This window comes from Linepithema humile, chromosome 5 (assembly GCF_040581485.1).
Source record: "Linepithema humile isolate Giens D197 chromosome 5, Lhum_UNIL_v1.0, whole genome shotgun sequence".
NCBI lineage: Eukaryota > Metazoa > Arthropoda > Insecta > Hymenoptera > Formicidae > Linepithema > Linepithema humile.
Genome location: NC_090132.1, coordinates 15,128,759 through 15,150,068, shown reverse-complemented (window position 1 = coordinate 15,150,068; position 21,310 = coordinate 15,128,759). Strand labels below are relative to the sequence as shown.

The 21,310-nt window shown below is 31.2% G+C and overlaps 4 protein-coding genes and 1 pseudogene across 10 annotated transcripts; 3 read left to right on the top strand and 2 right to left on the bottom strand.

Annotated features, from left to right (window-relative positions):
• Window positions 1-821: 821 nt before the first annotated feature.
• LOC105668139 (mediator of RNA polymerase II transcription subunit 15-like) lies at window positions 822-4,390 on the top strand (annotated as a pseudogene).
• Window positions 4,391-4,439: 49 nt separating this feature from the next.
• On the bottom strand, window positions 4,440-7,718 carry LOC105668141 (alpha-methylacyl-CoA racemase). Of its 6 annotated transcripts, none has more exons than XM_067355230.1 (6): window positions 7,565-7,718; window positions 6,439-6,550; window positions 6,178-6,313; window positions 5,862-6,005; window positions 5,442-5,688; window positions 4,440-5,361 (listed from the first exon to the last, which is right to left on the bottom strand). In XM_067355230.1, the coding sequence occupies exons 2-6, from the start codon at window positions 6,544-6,546 to the stop codon at window positions 4,857-4,859; spliced, it is 1,140 nt and encodes a 379-aa protein (XP_067211331.1). In that variant the 5' UTR covers window positions 6,547-6,550; window positions 7,565-7,718; the 3' UTR covers window positions 4,440-4,856. The 6 variants fall into 6 exon arrangements, with proteins under 6 accessions (XP_067211331.1, XP_067211330.1, XP_067211335.1 ...); XM_067355229.1 differs by having other exon boundaries at window positions 6,439-6,547; window positions 7,565-7,717; XM_067355234.1 differs by having other exon boundaries at window positions 7,513-7,700.
• Window positions 7,719-7,808: 90 nt separating this feature from the next.
• sds22 (protein phosphatase 1 regulatory subunit sds22) lies at window positions 7,809-10,202 on the top strand. Of its 2 annotated transcripts, XM_012360353.2 has the most exons (6): window positions 7,809-7,961; window positions 8,036-8,199; window positions 8,287-8,387; window positions 8,519-8,715; window positions 8,797-9,268; window positions 9,365-10,202. In XM_012360353.2, the coding sequence occupies exons 2-6, from the start codon at window positions 8,187-8,189 to the stop codon at window positions 9,563-9,565; spliced, it is 984 nt and encodes a 327-aa protein (XP_012215776.1). In that variant the 5' UTR covers window positions 7,809-7,961; window positions 8,036-8,186; the 3' UTR covers window positions 9,566-10,202. The 2 variants fall into 2 exon arrangements, with proteins under 2 accessions (XP_012215776.1, XP_012215777.1); XM_012360354.2 differs by having other exon boundaries at window positions 7,837-8,199; window positions 8,290-8,387.
• Window positions 10,203-12,178: 1,976 nt separating this feature from the next.
• mts (protein phosphatase 2 catalytic subunit mts) lies at window positions 12,179-17,798 on the top strand. Its single transcript, XM_012360358.2, has 6 exons — window positions 12,179-12,683; window positions 14,048-14,257; window positions 14,385-14,648; window positions 14,729-14,901; window positions 15,006-15,113; window positions 15,250-17,798. Exons 1-6 carry the CDS (start codon window positions 12,582-12,584, stop codon window positions 15,320-15,322), a joined length of 930 nt encoding a protein of 309 aa, XP_012215781.1. The 5' UTR covers window positions 12,179-12,581; the 3' UTR covers window positions 15,323-17,798.
• A 209-nt stretch (window positions 17,799-18,007) lies between these two features.
• On the bottom strand, window positions 18,008-21,169 carry LOC105668140 (solute carrier family 25 member 16-like). Its single transcript, XM_012360356.2, has 7 exons — window positions 20,771-21,169; window positions 19,902-19,994; window positions 19,668-19,801; window positions 19,374-19,559; window positions 19,130-19,286; window positions 18,625-18,766; window positions 18,008-18,470 (listed from the first exon to the last, which is right to left on the bottom strand). Exons 1-7 carry the CDS (start codon window positions 20,832-20,834, stop codon window positions 18,296-18,298), a joined length of 951 nt encoding a protein of 316 aa, XP_012215779.1. The 5' UTR covers window positions 20,835-21,169; the 3' UTR covers window positions 18,008-18,295.
• Between the last annotated feature and the right edge of the window lie 141 nt (window positions 21,170-21,310).

The following is a 21,310-nucleotide window of genomic DNA, read 5'->3' as shown; positions in this document are numbered from 1 at the left end:
TTTTTTTTTTTTAATAATTTTCTAAAAAATGTTTTTAAAATATGAATAAATAAGAAATTTTTTCTCAGAATTTTTCATAAAATAAAATTATAAAAAATTCTTAAAATTTTCTAGAAAATTATGAGATGTTTTTTCACCAGGGGAAACGCCAGATGGCTCTGCATTTGGCGCCCTTTTTGACACCAAAGGGCATCTGAGGGCGGTATTCATAGTCCGTTCTTATATTCAAGATCGTCTTAAGCACGAACTTATATTCGCTCTCTTCGTCAGACACAATCTATGTGTGACGAAGAGAGCGAATATAAGTCCGTGCTTAAGACGATTTTAAATATAAGAACGGACTATGGGCGGTATTCATAGTCCGTTCTTATATTCAAGATCGTCTTAAGCACGAACTTATATTCGCTCTCTTCGTCAGACACAATGTATGTGTGACGAAGAGAGCGAATATAAGTCCGTGCTTAAGACGATTTTAAATATAAGGAAGGACTATGAATACCGCCCTATGAATACCGCCCTGAGACTTGACACTTAGCAATCTTGGGTGACATCATGTTTCATATGATGTTTGATTGATTTGTTATTTATATTATTTGCATAAGCTTAAGGGTTTTCCTTGCTATAATTTGAGCTTGTTTGTCATTTTATACTACACAGTGCTTCTTTTTAGTGTTGTTAATGAATTGTATATAGTACATTATCAATGGTACCGATTAGTTTGATAAATAAATCGGTGATATTTCTATCTGCGATTTTATCTAGTAACAGGCAACTATATCAAATTTGCGTCTATCATTGTTCAACGCACAACAGTTCTGACAATGGCTAATCATGGTACGATATATACTTAAGAATATATTTTTATTTCACATATATGATTCTGTTTAGGTTATGTTTCATTTGATTTTCCAATTGTTTAAGAAGAAGACAAAAGTGAAGGTTCTGCGGAGATGGAGGTCGAAAACGAGGAGGAAAAGACTGAGGAGCTCGACAAAATATTAATTATAGATCCCGATAGTGAGGTTTGTAAGGTTTATTTTTAACTGTTCTTGGAGTTCAATAGATTTTCTTAATTTAGAAATAATATAGGTTTTTTAGTTATTCTAAATATTTTAGTAATAAGATTAATACATTACATTTATATGTTTTAGGAACTAGACTTTAACCATTCGAGGTTAACTAAGCTGGAAAATCTTGAGCCATTGACACAAATAAAGAGACTATGCTTTACTTGGAATTTAATTAAGAAAATAGAGAATCTGGATACACTTACAACTTTGGTGGAATTAGAATTGAGGGATAATCAAATTACAATTGTAGAAAATCTGGATGCGCTTGTCAATCTAGAGTACATTGACTTCAATTTTATATATTACAATTATATATAGCATATATTTATATTTCTAATAATGTTGCTTATAAATTTTAGATTCTTGGATTTGTTATTTAATCGCATTAAGAAGATAGAAGGACTAGACAATTTACTGAATTTACAAAAGCTATTTTTGTCATCAAATAAGATTTCACAAATTGAGAATGTCTCACATTTGGTCAGATACAACAGCAGTTAAATCACATCCAAAGAAAAGTAATACAGTTATTTCTTTTGTTATTTTTATCGATTGATATTCGTTATATAAAGATTTGGTTATTTTTTGTTGCCAGTATTGTATTAGCATAATTGTTATTTTCATTTTCAGCCAGGTGAAATGATGAACGCAGGATTTCCAGGTCCACGAATTGTTACGCCTAATTAATTTTTAAGACAAAGTCCATCGCCTTTGGCTTCGAGTCCAGCTGGATTAGGAGCACCCCATCCAGGTAATATTAATGCACTTAAATATAATCTTTAACAAACTTGGAATTTTTGTTAAGTATACATAACGAAACAAACAATTATTTTCCCGCAATCAGATGGTAGCCTCGCTTGCTCTAGTGCCATCACCAAGCTCTCAACATGCAATAATGACGGGACCTGCTCGTTCCGTAAATTCCATAGGTAAGTTTAGGTAATTTAAAATTAACAAATGTATGAAAAAAAGTAAGAAAAAAGGTATATTAAATGACGTTTTGAACTAGGTATGGCACTATTTTCAAGCAGTTCGTTAAACACTCCTGGAGGTATAGGTGCTACGCCGAGTCCTCAGCAAAAGGATCAGGCTTATAGAGACAACGTGAGACAACTGAGTAAATACATAGAGCCGTTACGAAGAATGATCGCTAAGATGGGCAGTGAAGGAAGTAAGAAGATACAAATATTCAAAATAAAAGTGTATAATATTACAAGAATGGATATATGTAATTTTAAGAAACTAAATTTTCAAAAAATTAAAACAATTTGTTGTCTAGAAATAAAAAGATCTTGTGATCTTTTATGAAAATTGGAACATATTTTAAAAGATTGCAAATTTTCATAGATAGAATTTCCGTTAAAGAAAATTATATATATTTTATTTGTTTTTCTTAAACAATTTACATTATTATTTACAACTACTTTCTGTCACAGATGTTGATAAGCTGAGCAAGATGAAAAAGCTGTTGGAAGTTTTATCGAATCCTAGTAAACGTATGCCATTGGACACGTTACTGAAATGCGAAGTTGTCTTGGAAAAATTGGATTTCAAAAGAGCAGATGGCAGTGTGGGACTACCGCCAACGACATTGAAAGAGCACCAAATTTTTAGTCCGCTATTGGAGGCTGTAAATACGCATCTTTAAAGCCCGGTAATCAATCATACATTGCAGCGTACTTTTGGAGCGTACCTGGATGCTTTATTTGGACCAGAAATAAAGTAAGTGCGTTATGATTGTGTATATAAGAAAAAATTTATCTTGTTATAAATTTATTTAGTGATAACACATTCCATTCTGTGCATAAAAATAGAACTTTGCCTCCATCATTGAAAAAGCAAAAGATAGAAGAACCACCCAGTGAAATACGAGATGTTTTACAAGGAGAAATAGCTAGACTGGACCAACGATTTAAGGTATTTAACAGCTTTTAAATTTTTAAGCCTATTTTGGATAATTTATAATTTAATTTGAGTAGTATATGTTTTATTGAAAATCTATATTTATCAGAAAAGCATCTAGATTTATATTTTCTGTATATTAGAATATTTTCCGATTTTATGGACTCTACGTTTTTCTTAAAATTTTTCAGATATAAAGAAAAGTACTCGCTCCCCACCCTGCACAATTCTTACCCACAAGAATTGTGCGGAGTTTTTTACATACTCTGTACTAACGTTTTCTACAAATTACACGACATGTTAAATTATACATAAATTTTTGTTCTGAATTGTATAATTATTGCGATTTTTTATTTTAGGTCAGTCTGGATCCAGCGCAGCAAAGTGGATCCAAGTGCATACAATTAATATGTTGGCTCGACGACCGTCATCTTCCATGCGTTCCACCGATCTCAGTTACTGTTCCTGCGGACTATCCTTCAACTCCGCCTCACTGCGTTATGGCGCCACACAAATACGAAGCAACAACATTTTTGTGTGCTGTACAGAAAGCTCTGAATGCTCGTATCGCAAAGTTACCACGTCGGTTTTCACTCTCCCAGTTGCTGGATACGTGGGAGATGAGCGTTCGACAAGCTAGCGCACCAAGGGAAACATCTGTTACTGCCAGTACGGTACTCATGGGTTTATAGTATATCTTTGTATCAATTTCTTTATGTCTGTACTTCTTCAAATTTTATGAAGCTTAATTAAACTGCAGAACATACATTTATATACATGTATATACATATGTGTAAATAGACATGTACGGTAATAATATCTGAAGTCAATACTTTTACAAGATCTTCGGTGACTATTCTCAAGCAAGCAAGTTATAAAATGACGAATTCTACAAAAATTCACTTGAGAAGACATTTGAATTTTTTATACCCATCAATATATTATTATCATTGAAGATCTTGTATAATATATGTGTAAACAGTGACTGGGTGTTTTTATAAAATTACAAAATTATTTATGATTATTATACATATTTATAATTATTAAACACTCAGTCACTATTTACACATATATATCATAGTAAATATAATAAAATAATACTTTATCTGCAATGTATATTTTGCAATGGTAATTATAATAAAATTTTGTATATGTATATGTATATATACACAGGGTGTCTGGTAACTCACGGACCAACGCTCGTGAGCGGATCTAGCCGCGCGCTTATTCGGCAATCTTTTTTAATTAATACTTTAATAATTATTGCGGGAATTGCAAAATGATAAAGAACTTTTCTGTTCTGTTTAATGTGCTCTATCGGACACCCTGTGTATATATTGTGTATATATATATATATATATATTGTATAGCATTCAAATATTAAAATCCAAGCTTCAAAATAAAAACATTATAACGAATATTATTTTTGATCGTAATAAGGAAATAGAGGAAACTGTTAAGTAATACTTATTTTACAAAATAATCCTTTTTTATTTTTATAACTTTCTTAAAAAATATAATATGTATTATGATAAATATATGTGCAGTCTCTCTTTATATGATTTATTGAAAAACTTCAACTAATCTTTTTTTTCTTTTAGATTTTATAACGAACATGTATGTTAAATGTATGTTAAAACAAACATAAGAAGGAACATTTTTTTACCCCATTATATATTCTATTCCCTTTCAGTTCCATTCAATATTCACTAAAGGGTCTATTCTGTAACTTTTAATGATATCGTTATGTATCATTGCACAACTGTTATATGATACAAAAAACCTGCTCAGTTATACATAATGACATTGTTAAAAGTTACAAAATAGGTCCCTAAATTTATATTCTGTATAAAAAATTCATTATTAGGATCGTTACGATCATATTTAAAGTTTAGATATGCTTTGTGCTTGATACGCGAATCCGTTTGTTAAAAAATTGTCAATTTCGTTGGACTTAAATTTTAGTTCTGTTAAGATTTCTACAGTGTTTTCGCCAGGCTGCGGATTCTTCTGAGTTCCTACAGAAGTGCCGGGTGTGCGAGACAAACGAGGAGCAGGATTTGGAATTATATCATCACCGACAGTTGTAAAAACTTGTCTCTGTTTATTATGACTGTGTGATGTGGCCTCTTTCAAGCTTAGGAGTGGTGTTACGCATGCATCAGTGCCATCGAATATAGCGCACCATTCAGCTTGAGTCTTTTTCTTAAAAATTTCTGCAATTTTGTCACGATTCTCTTCAAAATTTTCATACTGCGGTACTTCATTATCCGAAAGACCAAGCTTCTTTATAAAGATTTCATAGAACTGTGGTTCGATAGCTCCAACACACATGTAAAGTTTATCTTTGGTCTCGTATGTATCATAAAAATGTGAACCTGTATCTAAACTGTAGAAAAAGTTATTACAAAAAATTTTTTTAAATAAGATAAAATTCAAAAACATTAACATATTTAAGGAAGAACTTACACATTCTTGCCACGTGGATTTCCCCACAGACCATGGAATTTTTGGGATCTGAATAACCAAGATCCTAAGTACGCAGATCCTTCGACCATAGATGCATCTACTATTTGCCCAGCATTGCTCTTGGTTCGATCGTATAGTGCTAAAGTTATTCCGAGAGCACACATTAAACCACCGCCGCCAAAATCAGCGGCCAGATTAACAGGCGGTGTAGGTTTTTCATTATGACGACCAAATAAAGACAGTAATCCTGTGTTAACAATTTGTAGTATTCTTACATTGATGATAACATAATTAGGTTCTATTGATAAAGAGATGCTTTATGATAGAGAAACCATCAAAGTATATAAATTAATTTTATATAAATATATAAGTACTGGTCAATAAATGACTATAATAGAACGTCAAAAAGAATTGTATTACCAGATAATCCTAAATAATTTATATCGTGTCCAGCCATATCTGCATAAGAACCATTTTGACCATATCCAGTTAATCTAGCATATATCAACTTTTTATTTGTGGCCATAAGTTCCTTTGGTCCAATCTTCAACTTTTCCATGACACCTATTAAATGTATATTTGTGTAAATTAAAGGTTTTATTCTTTATTGTTATTAATTATATATTTAAATCTGAAATTACATGTTGCTAAACATTATTATAACTTACTTGTTAACATACAGAGCTTCCTTAAAAGAACCTATTAAAATTAATTAATAATACACACATATATGTACCTCTCCTGTATGTGTCAATAACAACATCACTTTGGTCGCTTAATTTTTTGAAAATATTGATACCACCTTCAGATTTTAAATTTAATGCTATCGATCTCTTTCCATAGCCCAAATGATCTAATGTTTGAGCTCCAATCTGTAGTGATAAAATAGTAATATTAATTTCTATTTATTCATATTTCAATATAAGCTATATATAAACTTTTAGTATAATTAAAGTTATAATTCTAATAGAATTTGTTTCTAATTTTGTTTAGTCACCCTGTCTACTCTGATAACAGATGCTCCGAAATCTGCCAAAATCATTCCACAGAAGGGCCCTGGAGCGAGACCAGCTAACTCCAAAACTTTGATTCCTTTTAAGGCCATACTGCTTTTGTTGATATACCAATTAAATTTTAATTCAATATAATCATCAGTCAACTTAATTATGTAAATTCTCACTTGAGAAACTCTTCTTTCAATAAAATATTTAATTAAATCTGTTCTTTTAATTGGGTTTAATTGGGGATTAATTGGGTAAACAACATTAGGTATCAACTATACACAATAAGACTACTTTTATACAAATAATATTAAAAGAAGATATGAATTAATCACAATAATGAGTGTTTAATAAAATAAACCAATGCAACTTAAACTTGCTATTGATGCTATGTGAAACTAATAAATTTTATCAGAATAAGCATAGAGATTGTATAAATTTATTGTGTAATGCAATATAAAAACTTGTAGAAGTAACTGACCTGAAAATTATGCATTACTAGTCCAAATCAAATGTAATTATAAATTCATATTCATGGACATTTACTAATATACTGAATAAATATACAAGATATGTAGTAAACTCTCAGCAATTTAGATGAAAATAGGAGAAAACATATAATCTGTATTTTGCATAATTATCAACATTAATAACATAAAAATCTAATTTCTAAGATCAAGAGATCTCTAAATATCAATATCCAAGTGTCAAGATACTAGTAAATATATAGTTATATGTATATATCTTTGTCATTTATATATAAATTTATATATAAATGACAAAGATCTATCAAATAAGAGAAAACATGATTCTTATTTCAAGATTTTAACAAGTGAATTATTTCATGAAAGATTCTATTCCTCCGATTTATTTAGTAAATTTATAGTCACATTTTGTGAAGGTCTTTTTTAGGACTCAGACAAAAGATTCGAGCTTTTTACACCTGTATTCAAATTATTCGAACAGATTGAATCTAAAAAAGTCATAAAAAAAGCATCGAGTTTGTACTCTCGGAATGCTCGAGAGCTCATTTGCTCTCGATTTGGATAATTCAATCTGTTCGAACATACCTTCAGCTCGGAAGGCCCGAACTCTCTTCGAACTATCCAACTGATAGATTACCTGAAATTTTCAAGCGCTTGTTGCTTTGGTACTGTTGTACTCCTTCCTGGTAAAATTTACAGACTGATGAATCATCAGTGATGATGATTGCACAGAAAAATTAACTAATATATACGATTCAAAGTACGCCATGTTGTAAGTTTTTTTTTAGAAATGTGATTGGTCAATTTTCTTATAAATATTCATTATGCAGCAGTATGTATTGCACAAATTTCTCTAGATATATTCTTAGACCTAAAAGTTTTAAAAATGAATTCTGTAAGCGCGAAACGCCAGATGGCTCCGCATTTGGCGCCCTTTTTGACACCAAAGGGCATCTGAGACTTGACACTTAGCAATCTTGGGTGACATCATGTTTCATATGGTGTTTGATTGATTTGTTATTTATATTATTAGCGTAAGCTTATGGGTTTTTCCTTGCTATAATTTGAGCTTGTTTGTCATTTTATACTACACAGTGCTTCTTTTTAGTGTTGTTAATGAATTGTATATAGTACATTATCAAAGGTACCGATTAGTTTGATAAATAAATCGGTGATATTTCTATCTGCGATTTTATCTAGTAACAGGCAACTATATCAAATTTGCGTCTATCATTGTTCAACGCACAACAGTTCTGACAATGGCTAATCATGGTAAGATATATACTTAAGAATATATTTTTATTTCACATATATGATTCTGTTTAGGTTATGTTTCATTTGATTTTCCAATTGTTTAAGAAGAAGACAAAAGTGAAGGTTCTGCGGAGATGGAGGTCGAAAACGAGGAGGAAAAGACTGAGGAGCTCGACAAAATATTAATTATAGATCCCGATAGTGAGGTTTGTAAGATTTATTTTTAACTGTTCTTGGAGTTCAATAGATTTTCTTAATTTAGAAATAATATAGGTTTTTTAGTGTTATTCTAAATGTTTTAGTAATAAGATTAATACATTACATTTATATGTTTTAGGAACTAGACTTTAACCATTCGAGATTAACTAAGCTGGAAAATCTTGAGCCATTGACACAAATAAAGAGACTATGCTTTACTTGGAATTTAATTAAGAAAATAGAGAATCTGGATACACTCACAACTTTGGTGGAATTAGAATTGAGGGATAATCAAATTACAATTGTAGAAAATCTGGATGCGCTTGTCAATCTAGAGTACATTGACTTCAATTTTATATATTACAATTATATATAGCATATATTTATATTTCTAATAATGTTGCTTATAAATTTTAGATTCTTGGATTTGTCATTTAATCGCATTAAGAAGATAGAAGGACTAGACAATTTACTGAATTTACAAAAGCTATTTTTGTCATCAAATAAGATTTCACAAATTGAGAATGTCTCACATTTGGTGAATCTTACAACATTGGAATTAGGTGATAACAAAATACGTGAAATTGAAAATTTGGAAGGTCTTAAAAAACTGACTAGTTTGTATCTCGGTAAAAACAAAATTATCAAGATCCGAAATTTGGAAGGTCTTGAACATCTTACGCTGTTAAGTCTACAAAGTAATCGGATTACAAAGATTGAGAATATTGAAGAACTAAAGAAATTGGATCAACTGTACATATCTGAAAATGGCATAACATGTATAGAAGGCATAGAAAATTGTCCAGGATTAACTACATTAGACCTAGCTAATAATAAAATTAAAAAGATTCAAAATATCGATCATCTTGAAAATCTTGAAGAGTTTTGGGTAAGAATTTAACTATAAATATTTTTATATTCTAAAAATGTGTAATTGTATATTATAATTTTCATTGTATTAAACATTTGTATTTAACATTTATAGATGAACAATAATGAAATTGAGGACTGGAGTACATTGGAGAATTTAACAGCCAACAAAAAATTGCAAACCATATATCTGGAGTATAATCCTATTGCAAAAGATCCAAATTACAGAAGGAAAATCATGTTATTATTGCCTTGGCTTGAGCAACTGGATGCGACTCTTTGCAAGAGAAAAACGGGTCAACAGTGGAAAGAATAACAACAAGTAAAACATTAAGAAAGTGTTACTAAAGAATTACATAAATCGTTCATAAGCATCCGTATGATGGAACTCAACTTATCTTTTTTGTAGATCTAAAATATCCATCTTTATAGAAGCTTTATCTTTAATGATATTTATGCAGTTAAGATGCTTGATGTTTACCCAAACTAATTAATGTTGAAATTTGATAATTTATTCTTTGAATGTTTTTTTATGTTGAAAAGAAAGTGTGAAAAATCGATCTTTGTCGTTATGACAAATTATGAAACAATTTTATTTCGAACAAACCCTAATATATGAGAATACTTTGCTTCCTATTTCGATTGTGCAATTGTACTATTGTACTCTGCACTTTTGTTAATATCTGTCTCTATCTACATGTATTTATTAATTGTAAGAAGTATGTAGACCTTTATAAGTAGTATTCCAGTTATCTGAAAACATGTCGAGAGGACCTTATAATCGTTTTTAATGATGGATTCTATAAAAATACATATTCATATTTTACAGCATAAGAGAGAGCAGCTTTTTGTAAGACTTTGTTGGTTCATCTTGATAATGATCATTGTTACAATGTAATAATTATATGAAATATACTAAGCTTGCAGAAATAAATAATTATTAAATGTCTCAACTGTATGGTATAAATCATTAAATTTTAAACTGCAATTTGCATTAAGAATGATGGAGTGACAATGGTGGATTAATTATTTCTTGCTCGATCAATTATTTCGTCATTGGCATAGCTGATATCAGAGAGGAAATTTTATCAGAATTATTTGCGTGTTGGATCTCTTCATTTTAGCGGCACTAGTCTGTTTATTTTGTACATAGAGCTTGTATATTCAGACGCTGTGATATCATTTCGAGCTCCGAGCACCATACACACCCACCGAGAATCCCGTACATGTGCGCAAAAGCGTTCTGCGCAGCACATGACACGTGTGCGTATGGTGCTCGGAGCTCGAAATGAAATCACTGCCTAAATGCCTTGTAGCTCAAATCTCGTAACCAACTGAATGACAAAAAGGGATACAGTCTTTCTAATTCTTTTTTTCTATCTCTTGCAAGCGCGGACAATTGGTACAATTAAGGCACTAGATATGTAGGTATTCTCATCCGCCATTTTGGTTCTTATTAGATGGAGAATTATAGCGTATACAGGGTGACACTTAAAGACTGCCCACTAAGGCCGGCGTCACATAGAACCCGTAATCCGTAATCCGCACCGGAAGTCCGCAAAAGTTACTAGGGATTGCGTCCGTAACGTTACGTGTGTTTTTTCTCCTTGTGTCCCATGGAGCCGTAAATACACACGTAACGGTATTACTATTTTTTATTTAACAAATTATAATTGTTTATTTGTATTTTATTCATAAGAAAACTACAGAATATATTATAATTTTAACAAAAATTTTAATTAAATCGTCAAATTTAGTTAAATAAATAAAATTAAAAAAAGCATTACTAGTAATAACTAGTAACTTTTAGTAACTTTTACGGAAATTTCATGGAATTACGGCTCCATGGGACACAAGGAGAAAAAACATACGTAACGTTACGGACGCAATCCCTAGTAACTTTTGCGGACTTCCGGTGCGGATTACGGATTACGGGTTCTATGTGACGCCAGCCTAAGTACATAGCGTTATTCCTTGCCAAAAAATGAGTCGAAAAAAGTCCTGAATCATTTTTAATAATTGACGTGTTACACATGTACGCTATACTATACTATATACGCTATAATTCTCCATCTAGTAGGAACCAAAATGGCGGATGAGAATACCTACATATCTAGTGCCTTAGTACAATTACATCGGTAGCATTCAACGGACTCAATGGGCGCGTTCAGCAGAACAAATCGCTTGGTAGCAATTGAACGTGATTGGCTCTTACTTTTAGAACCAACAAATCAACGTTAAGTGATGACTAGACGACAATTTAGCAGTTGTTCTGCTGAACGCGGCCATTAGTTGGGCAAAGTTACTAGATTTTCTACTGAATGACGCTGTTGATTTGTTAGCTTTAAAAGTAACCAATTACGTTCAATTGCTACTGAGCGGTTTGTTACACTCACTGAACTCTAAACAAACCGAAAAGCGCCGTGCTGCTCAAGATGCGGTCAGACAAAGAGAGCATTCAGATTATTTTGTCTCTTTCTGTGTAGGCTCTCTTCACTGAATTCTGTACATGTGTATACTCATGTATATTCTATCATATTATATATAAAAAATGGAGGCTTCCGATAAGCTTGCGAAGAAAAGAGACAAAACAATCTCATTGCCTCTCTTTGTCTGACCGTTCGCTTAAGACCAATGTCCACGATAGTAGAAATCGGTCCGAGATCTCGATTCAAGAAATGTATAACCAATCACCTTGCAGTTTTTATGGAAAAACGGCATTTTTATTTTGGCTACATGTTTCTCGGATCGAAATCTCGGATCGATTTCTAGCATCGTAGACATTGGTCTTTTACGCCATGCTTATATGGAAAGACGCTTTTTGGTTTTGTATTGAGTTCAGTGGATCGCATGCAACCTAGTAAATTACTAAAAATGCTGTATGCTATATGGTGCATTTCTAGTACTAGTTCTTTTATTAGTTCGCATACAATTTAGCATGAAAAATCACGCCGTGTGTCGTAAATTTAATGCGATTGCATTTACTCTGTCGCGCGGTCGTGATTGCAGTCACCATTGCTCACGCAAACGTCGAGACCATAGTGTTTATTAGGGAGTACGCAGCCCTTTGAACCACAAGCCGGCCGGGAGGGCACCACGCATGAATACGACGTGACGTCATCGCGCCAGCGCTCGGCATTCGGCCATTTTGTGTGAATGAGCGCTCTCCGCTCTCACGGGGTTCTGTGTTGCAAGACTCTCGACCAGTGGCGAGAAAACCGAATGATTTAGTTTCGCGTTAGAGGTACTCGTTTGTGGACGGATTACATGCGATTATAAGAGTGCACAGGATTATTACGTGTGAATTTCCGTGCAAGCTCGGAACAGGTACGATGGAGGAAAAGGCGTCGCTCAAGGAACTCGACCAGTGGGTAGAACAATTAAATGACTGCAAACAACTGACAGAAAGCCAAGTGAAAACCCTCTGCGATAAGGTATCCTATTGTCTCGTCAAATCGATTTCGCACGATTCGGCCGACTCCGCGGCTGCGGAATTTCGCGATGATCGCGTCACAGCTCACGTTAATTTGCGCACGATTATCGCGTGCTGTTCGAATAGCGACACCGTGTGTATCGTTTCGACGTCTGCTGTCTTACACTACTGTTAAACGGAGCCTGTCGATCTGTCATGCATATTTCATTAGAATACTCGTGTTAATGAGAATTGTCACTAAGTTTCTCGTTGCCCTTGGATTTCCCGCAATCATTAATTTTACTTGTGCTGATGACGTTTGATCTTACGTTTGGAAGCTACGCTTTTTTTTAAAGCAACGAAGTTTACGGTTGTTAGTTGACGAAGGGAGAGATTTCATTTCTTGAGTCGTTTTAAACCTGTTAACATAATTCTGCAACAGGTGCATACTTTGCCACTGTTATTGCAACCAATTTGTACAGTTGTATCTTGTTTTTAGATGTATATCATTTTACAATTTGTGTATGAGCTAAATCGTTTTAAGATAACAGCAGGATGTATATATTAATATCAGTCACAGCATCTGTCACTCGTTCTTATCTCACTTTGATATGAGTATGCCATTTAATGATAAAGAATTGTTTGTTCATTGTGAGTCATTTAATTTCTTGCAAACTCTTCTGGGATATTCCGTCATCATGTTTTCTAAACTATCATGAGGAAAATTTCCTTACCAGATAAAGTATTAATTAAGATTTGGATATTCAGGAAATTGTAAATTTGTATTTATTTTATCGACATTATAAAAAGTTGTATAATACGAATAGCTTCTCGTGAAAAGAATTATTTGGAGAATAATTTATCTGATTATTTTAGAACGTATTTCAGTTTCTAAATCTTAACGGTAAACACATTGAGCTAAATGAAATAAGTATTTTTGAATGAACTATATTTAGACCTATGAAGATGGTATTATAGCTGCAATGTGTTTTACAATAATGCATTACTGCGTCGCGTCTGTGTATTATGCCAATTGGCCAAGGCATCTGGTTTTCTAAATGTGTTACTAATTGTATCTGTAATTGGCAGCTAAACGTCCATTTGTTGGGAGAAATTTGTTTTCTTGTTTTAAGAAATATTTGCTGATCTTACAACAAGATCATAATTACAATTTAAAATAGAAATATAATAAATTTGATATTTTTCTCATCACATTAATATGTTTACATGTTATTTTACACATTTGTAAAAATTATTATAAAACATTGTAATAGAAAGTGCGAATGTTTTATTATTTTGTGCTTATAAGTTAATTTGCTCAATTTTTTATTTGTAATCTTTCTAGCACTGTTAGGAAGAATATCTTATAATATTTAAAATTTTCAGGCAAAAGAAATCTTAGCTAAGGAATCGAATGTACAAGAAGTAAAATGTCCTGTAACTGTATGTGGAGATGTGCACGGTCAATTCCACGACTTAATGGAATTGTTCAGAATAGGTGGCAAATCACCAGATACAAATTATCTTTTTATGGGTGATTATGTTGATCGTGGCTATTATTCGGTTGAAACTGTCACTCTGCTCGTAGCTCTTAAGGTATAGTGCAACATATTTATACGAATTATAATAAATCTCACTCTCTCTGTGTTTAATATTTATTTTTTTATTCCTTACACACACATTAAATTTAATTTTTCTTTCCTTTTATTTTACAAATTTATAGGTGAGGTACCGAGAAAGAATAACCATTTTACGAGGTAATCACGAGTCGAGGCAAATTACACAAGTGTATGGATTTTACGATGAGTGTTTACGTAAATACGGGAATGCCAATGTATGGAAATTCTTTACGGACCTATTCGATTATTTACCACTAACCGCGCTGGTCGATGGCCAAATATTTTGTTTGCATGGTGGTCTGTCGCCGTCGATCGATACTTTAGATCACATACGTGCTCTAGATCGTCTTCAGGAAGTGCCACATGAAGTTAGTATTTATTTATATAATTTCTATATAATAAATTCTGTTGCAGTTTCATTACTAAAATCGTCTGTTATTTGAAACAGGGTCCTATGTGCGATTTATTGTGGTCAGATCCTGATGATAGAGGAGGATGGGGTATTTCACCTCGTGGAGCGGGGTATACTTTTGGTCAAGATATTTCAGAAACGTTTAACCACTCCAATGGATTAACACTTGTGTCACGAGCACATCAGTTGGTTATGGAAGGTTACAATTGGTACGAGCATTGATAACCACTAATAAAATGTTTGGCTATGTTTTTTTCCTTTTTTTTTTTACATGCAATTTGACTATTTTACTTATAATGTTCCATTGCTTCAGGTGTCACGATCGTAATGTTGTGACTATATTCTCTGCACCTAATTACTGCTACCGTTGCGGAAATCAAGCTGCAATTATGGAACTGGATGATGCTTTAAAATATTCATTGTGAGTATGAGTTTGATACATGTATATCTAATTACGTGAGTTTTTTTTTTTTTATTATATCACGTTTTCTATTATCGAACTGAAAAATGTAATATAAATGAAAGTATGATTGTTAATCTTCTCTTAATTCTTACAGCCTACAATTTGACCCAGCACCAAGACGTGGAGAACCACATGTTACCAGGCGAACGCCAGACTACTTCCTATAAAGGATTAGGCTTTCAGAGCGAGGTGTCAAGGTAGGGGAATGGAAACGCGATCCTGACTTTATAGTGACACCAGACAACATAACTTATAATAGAACATCGCTAAATAAGTGTAAGGCTCGAACAAGTCTTTGCATACCACATATAGGCCCAAGTATTATATCACGGCTCATTTTGTGGTGTCATTGAGAGATAGAATAGATTACACGCACGTTTTGTGCGTGCCTTACACGATACATGTAGACACATTACTTGTACACTAAAAAGGAAAAAAAGGAATACAATAATGTACACACGTATCGATTAAATTCACCTGTAGCATTGAGTTTTACAAACTTTTATTATATCTGCTTGTATTTTTATTATAAGGAAATTAAATATAACAATGCACACATTTGCGCGTAATAAATAGAACGAAAAATATCGGTAAAATGGTATTGTTTTTGTAATCTTGAATGAGAATATTAAAACTCGTCGAGAGAAATTTGTATAATGAAATAACATTTTATGTATTCTAAATTATTGCGCATTTCTAAACAAAATTAATTGTCATGCAAGGTTCCAAAAGAAATATACCACAATGGTCATAATTTATATTTAAGAGAGTGTCACATTATTATTGGTGTGAATGGAGTATGAAACGCGTTCCACTTGAAGGAAATATATAAGGTGAATTGATGCACCAGTGAATTGGCATGTATAAACTGTGCTATATAAGGATTCGATAAAGATTATTTTCAAGTAAAGAATTATCAAAGAGTTTAATGTGATATATTGTATAATGGATTTCTCAGAATCGTAATGAGCAATAGTTTCGTTAGAATTAGTCATTTTTAATTTTACGCAATATTCATAATTTCTAAATAAAATAAACGTTTTTATCTAAATGATATAGAAATCTTTAAAGTGCAAGTGTAACGTTGCTGTTTTATATTATTATATAACATTATTTTCGCGAAATAATACACACATTTGCATAATAAATAGATAATCTACATCGGTCTTTAATCGTTTTATTTTACTTTTTTATTAGCTATTGCTTTCTTATATCATAAGTTTGCTTTATAAACTGTGTTAAAGATCTAAGTTATATATTGCACTAGTTAATGATTGACAATTCTCAAGAAACGTGAAGAACACTATTGCATCAATTCTATCTGCCTTCTAAAGTGAGACTTTATACCAAGATACCAAGTGAATTTATGCATTCAGATAGTTGAATTAAAAGGAAAAAAAAATTGATTGCTTGTAAACCTATCGACGATCTTTTTACTAATTAATAGATATAAAATAATGCTTCTGGTAAATAAACATGTGTAATGCAAGTTAAAGCAATCCCTAGTGTGTTGTGTCAAATTTCATATTCGTTGAAAGCAGGAGCATTGTGTACAATAAGCGGCTAAAAAAAAATATACGAATGTATTTATAAGAGTAAGCATTGCAATTTGAATATAACGCATAAACGAAGCAATTACAGTAGTGACGACGACGGTTGAAGCGAAATGTGTTAGATACACATTATAGCAATTTATGAAGACTGTAAATGCATACACAGCACAGGATGCAGCGTGGAGATAACGCGATCCTCCTTCTGCACAACTGCAGACTGAGCATTTTTTCGTTCTTTTTTTTCTCTTTTTTTCTTCTTTTCTTTTCTTCGTTTTCTATCATACAATAACGCGTATATACATTCTCTCTTGATTACAATATTAAGAATAAATTTTCCTATAGAACAAAAATGCACTTGTAGTATTATAATACGACAAAGTTTGATTAAAGGTATGGCGAAGGAATATAGGTACCAGCAACCATATAGTTAATTATATATCTGTTCTATTTATTGCCCTTTCACTGCATACCGATTTTCGCATACAATGGATAAAATTAATACGTTTTATTGAATGCGTTATTCCGTCAAAAACTTATATAGTACATAGATATTATTCATTTTGATTTCATAGTGGCGTGGGAAGTACGGGAAAGATATTATATACTTAAAAACTCATTTATAACATTGAGTATTTTTCGTTAATCTGAATTTTGAAAATACATTTACGTAAACTATATATATAATAATAACCTTAGCTATTTGAAAAATTAGAGTTTTATTTTAGATTTAACTCTATAAAAATTGATATGTCGTTAATTCAAACATTATAATATGAGACAAATTTTGTATATTCAAATAAGCTAAAAATTTTTTGTGATAACTTTTATAATTTTTTAACTTATCTGAAATAATATATAAATCGAATATACACAATGGTAAATATAGAATTGGACTATTGTAAGCATACAATATCTTTTTAATCTTTACGTGACACAAGCTTTTATTTGGATATTTTAACTTAGCTTGCAAAATCTGGCGTGAAATAAGCCCAGATTTGTGAAAAGGAACAGAAAAATGCCATGAACGTATAATTATGTCATCTTATTATAAGGAATTAGAGAAATAAAGAGATATTATCACACACACATATATAGATAGTTTTGTTTGTGCTCTACATATATTTCTCAACAAAATGCATGTTTGTTTCAGAATAATATATGCAATAATTTTCTTTAGAGTAAATAAGAAATTTATATGAAAGAAACTTAAAGCATCAATTCTTCACTTATTATTGAATATATTATACATTTATTTAAACTCTTATTAGCTTTGTTTAGTTAATAATAAACTACTCAAAGTAAAATGTTTAAAGTATTTATTTGTATTAAGAGATTTTATCCTTTCCATTTCATAATAGATTCAATATTTTTATAAAAATAATATAATACATTGTTTTAACATTATAACTCACTTATTCTTAAGTAAACAAGTTATATGAACTAATACATTTGTGTACATTAGTTCATTTGTTCATCATTCTGCATTTTTTAATCACAACCAGAACCATATAAATTATATTTTAATTTTTTATAAGAGTATATATAAATAAAATGTATCAAAAATAGCCATTTATATTTTACCTAAAATTAGAGTCTTATTCCTGTGTCTAAATCGAGCATTTGCTTCATCACTTCGTATGTTGCAAAACCAACTGCTACAAAAGGTACTGCTCGTAAGAAATTTACACTCATTCCACGATATAAACCTTTTACAATACCGTCTTCGATATATATCATCTTAATAGTATACCACATTCCCAACCTGAGAGAAAACAATTTTATGTGGATTAATATTTAAATAAATATTAATAATTTCTGAACTTATAAATTGAGAAGAATAATAAAAAATACAGCGTATTAAAAAAGCAATGCGAAATATATAAAATGTTTGCATACATTATTGCTGTATTACTTACGCGTACTTATGTGTAGTTGGATTCATCATGGCCAACTGCATACGTCTCTTCGTAACATCTAATGGATAAGAGAAAGTGTGCGCTACAGCACCGGCAGCACCTCCACATAGAAGTTTCGCTGGTACATTCAATATAAGACCACCTATAATAATGAGATATATGATATTACTATCATTATTTGATTTGATCCAACTTTAATAATGCAGATTTTTTTATATATATATATGTATTGTATTAATTGTAATTAAAAAAAAATTTTTGATAGATTTAATAGAGTTAAAATAACAGATTTTATTTATTAATCTATCAAAAATGAAAGCAACATAAAAAAAATTTATGCAAAGAGTGTAAGTTAAAATTACTGCAATAATTAATAATAATAATCAGTACAGAAAAGATGAGAAGTGAGAAATATATTATATAAATTAGAATAATTTTGAATTGCAGCTTTCTATTATATATATCACAGCTTTGTGCAATTCAAGAAATGAAAGATCTTATTTACCTGTATTTGTCTTATGCTCAGAACAAAAATAATGTGGCGCAGATTTCATACATAGATATTTTAACTTATCAAATGTATAGAAGGAAAATCCTGCGTATGGTATCATTCCCAACATATTTGACCAGAATCCTCTGTATAATGCTCGAAGACCACCTTCCTGAAACAATATATATATATATATATAGTAATAATAATATATAATGCTTTTTAATAACAAACCTAACAATATATTAACATAATTTACCTCTTTAAACATCGTAACAGCAGCATGTCTAATCCCAGAATAAAGTGTATTACTGGTAACTTGAAAAGCTAGTCGCGCTCTGATTGTGTCAAGTGGATATGTAATTCCTGCTGCTGTAACACCTCCAGCAGCTCCAGCTAAGAATCCATCTAAATGTGAACCTTGCCCAAACAGTCCTCCTAAATGCTAATAGAAAATGCACAAATATTAATATAAGCTATAATATAGCCAGAATAAAACAAATATCAATTTATAATAATTATTATATAATAATAAATTAAATCTTTTTATCACCTTTTTATATTGTTCAAATGCTGTAAATTGTGTTGCTGCATAAGGGATGGTTCTAATCATTTGAACAAAGTTGCCTTTATATAAAGCAAGGAAATTTTCACGTCTGACAACTTCTCTTAATCCTGAGAAGACACCTGCATAAAATGATACATATTTATCAAACTACATAAACTCAATAAAATATTTTGCATTGTTACTATCTATTTATTTCATTGAAATGATGACAATTTTTACCCAAATGTTTATAATGTGTATGTTGTGCTTGCAACAAAATTTTCACTCTATCCAATGGTGCCACGACTGTTTTTGAGCATATACCAGCAACACCTATAATTTATGTATTGATATTTACTGTATAATTACTAATTTATACATTTCATAAATGTCAAAAAGAGGGTGTCTCAAATAATCTACCGTATTAACTGTTAACGGCAGGTCTCGGATGATATCTGGGAACAAAAATTGTAATATCAAAATATCAATGCTGTAATATTTTTTAAAATAAGCCTTTCAAGATGGCCCATCAAATTATTGAAGATCAAATACTTAAGCAACCTTATTATGAATTCTGTTTGACAATTTGAAACATGTGTATGCATATGTGCATACATTGTGTGTGTGTATATATACACATACGTACACATATAGTATGTATATGTGTAAAAATTATATATATATATATATACATATACATATACATATATATATATACATATATGTATATATATATATATACACACTCATAATATATACATAAAGATTATTTTTCTAAATGGAAAAAAAATATGGTACACATTGTTATTTTTACTTTCATGAATTTTTTTGTAAAAGCAAAATAAATTCAATAACTTGCAGTAATTTTATATAAATCCAAGATCACAGATGATGTAACTTCACAGTATTATTTTTTTAAAACTATTCTTTGAGATTTCACATTCTAAATACAAAATTTCGTTTGACATCACTTCTCTTTAATTCTTTCAATTTACAAAACACGTTTCCAAATCCTTATTAAAATTTATAAATTAAAAAGTATTTTCAAATTATTTTTAAAAATTATTAAAATCAAAATTATGATATCTGAAGAATTCCAAACGACTCACCGCCAGCTAGAAGATTTTTTATGATGATTTCGAAATTCGCGGCTTTCTTTTTGGACTGGGCCATAATTAGATAATGTTAGAAGCAAATCGTAGATTCGAACCATCCAAGGAAAACACGAGAAATTTGTTACAAAATCCTGTTCTGTGATTCCAGATGGAGGGACTTTTTCCAACGCTTGGCGATCCCCACCCAACCGTAGTGGTTCATGTCTGTTTTAATGAACTTTGTTTGAGGATATCAGTCCCGTTTGCCTTGTATAATTTTGGTCAGTTTAAGAAAAAGCGGGAATGGTCGTTGACCTTGTCTGATCTTTTCATTCACACGAAGAAAATTTAACGAAAAATTTATCTTAAAATGTACGATTTTGTGTTCCGAAACTCATCAAATTAGTTTAGATTGGTGATTTTCCAGCAAGAAATACAGGGCTGCGTTCCAAAACTTCACTCTGGGAGCTTTCCATCTAAAGGCCATCACACACAAAATGACATAACTGCATATGCATAGCATAAGACCGTCTCGACCAATGAGCATGCTATGTA

Bases quoted from the DNA above. Each gene is read 5' to 3' on its own strand.
- LOC105668141 (XM_067355230.1), bottom strand. From the start codon at position 6,546: ATGGCCTTAAAAGGAATCAAAGTTTTGGAGTTAGCTGGTCTCGCTCCA. The intron at 6,314-6,438 runs GTGACTAAACAA...TTATCACTACAG, and splicing joins CTGTTATCAGAGTAGACAGG to ATTGGAGCTCAAACATTAGA. The intron at 5,362-5,441 runs GTAAGTTCTTCC...CTTTTTCTACAG, and splicing joins AATCCACGTGGCAAGAATGT to TTTAGATACAGGTTCACATT.
- sds22 (XM_012360353.2), top strand. The intron at 8,388-8,518 runs GTTTGTAAGATT...TATATGTTTTAG, and splicing joins TTATAGATCCCGATAGTGAG to GAACTAGACTTTAACCATTC. The intron at 8,716-8,796 runs GTACATTGACTT...TATAAATTTTAG, and splicing joins GATGCGCTTGTCAATCTAGA to ATTCTTGGATTTGTCATTTA.
- mts (XM_012360358.2), top strand. From the start codon at position 12,582: ATGGAGGAAAAGGCGTCGCTCAAGGAACTCGACCAGTGGGTAGAACAA. The intron at 14,258-14,384 runs GTATAGTGCAAC...ACAAATTTATAG, and splicing joins CTCTGCTCGTAGCTCTTAAG to GTGAGGTACCGAGAAAGAAT. The intron at 14,649-14,728 runs GTTAGTATTTAT...TATTTGAAACAG, and splicing joins TTCAGGAAGTGCCACATGAA to GGTCCTATGTGCGATTTATT.
- LOC105668140 (XM_012360356.2), bottom strand. From the start codon at position 20,834: ATGGCCCAGTCCAAAAAGAAAGCCGCGAATTTCGAAATCATCATAAAA. The intron at 19,802-19,901 runs GTAAAAATTGTC...CATTTTATGCAG, and splicing joins TACACATTATAAACATTTGG to GTGTCTTCTCAGGATTAAGA. The intron at 19,287-19,373 runs GTAAATTATGTT...ATATTGTTTCAG, and splicing joins CTGTTACGATGTTTAAAGAG to GAAGGTGGTCTTCGAGCATT.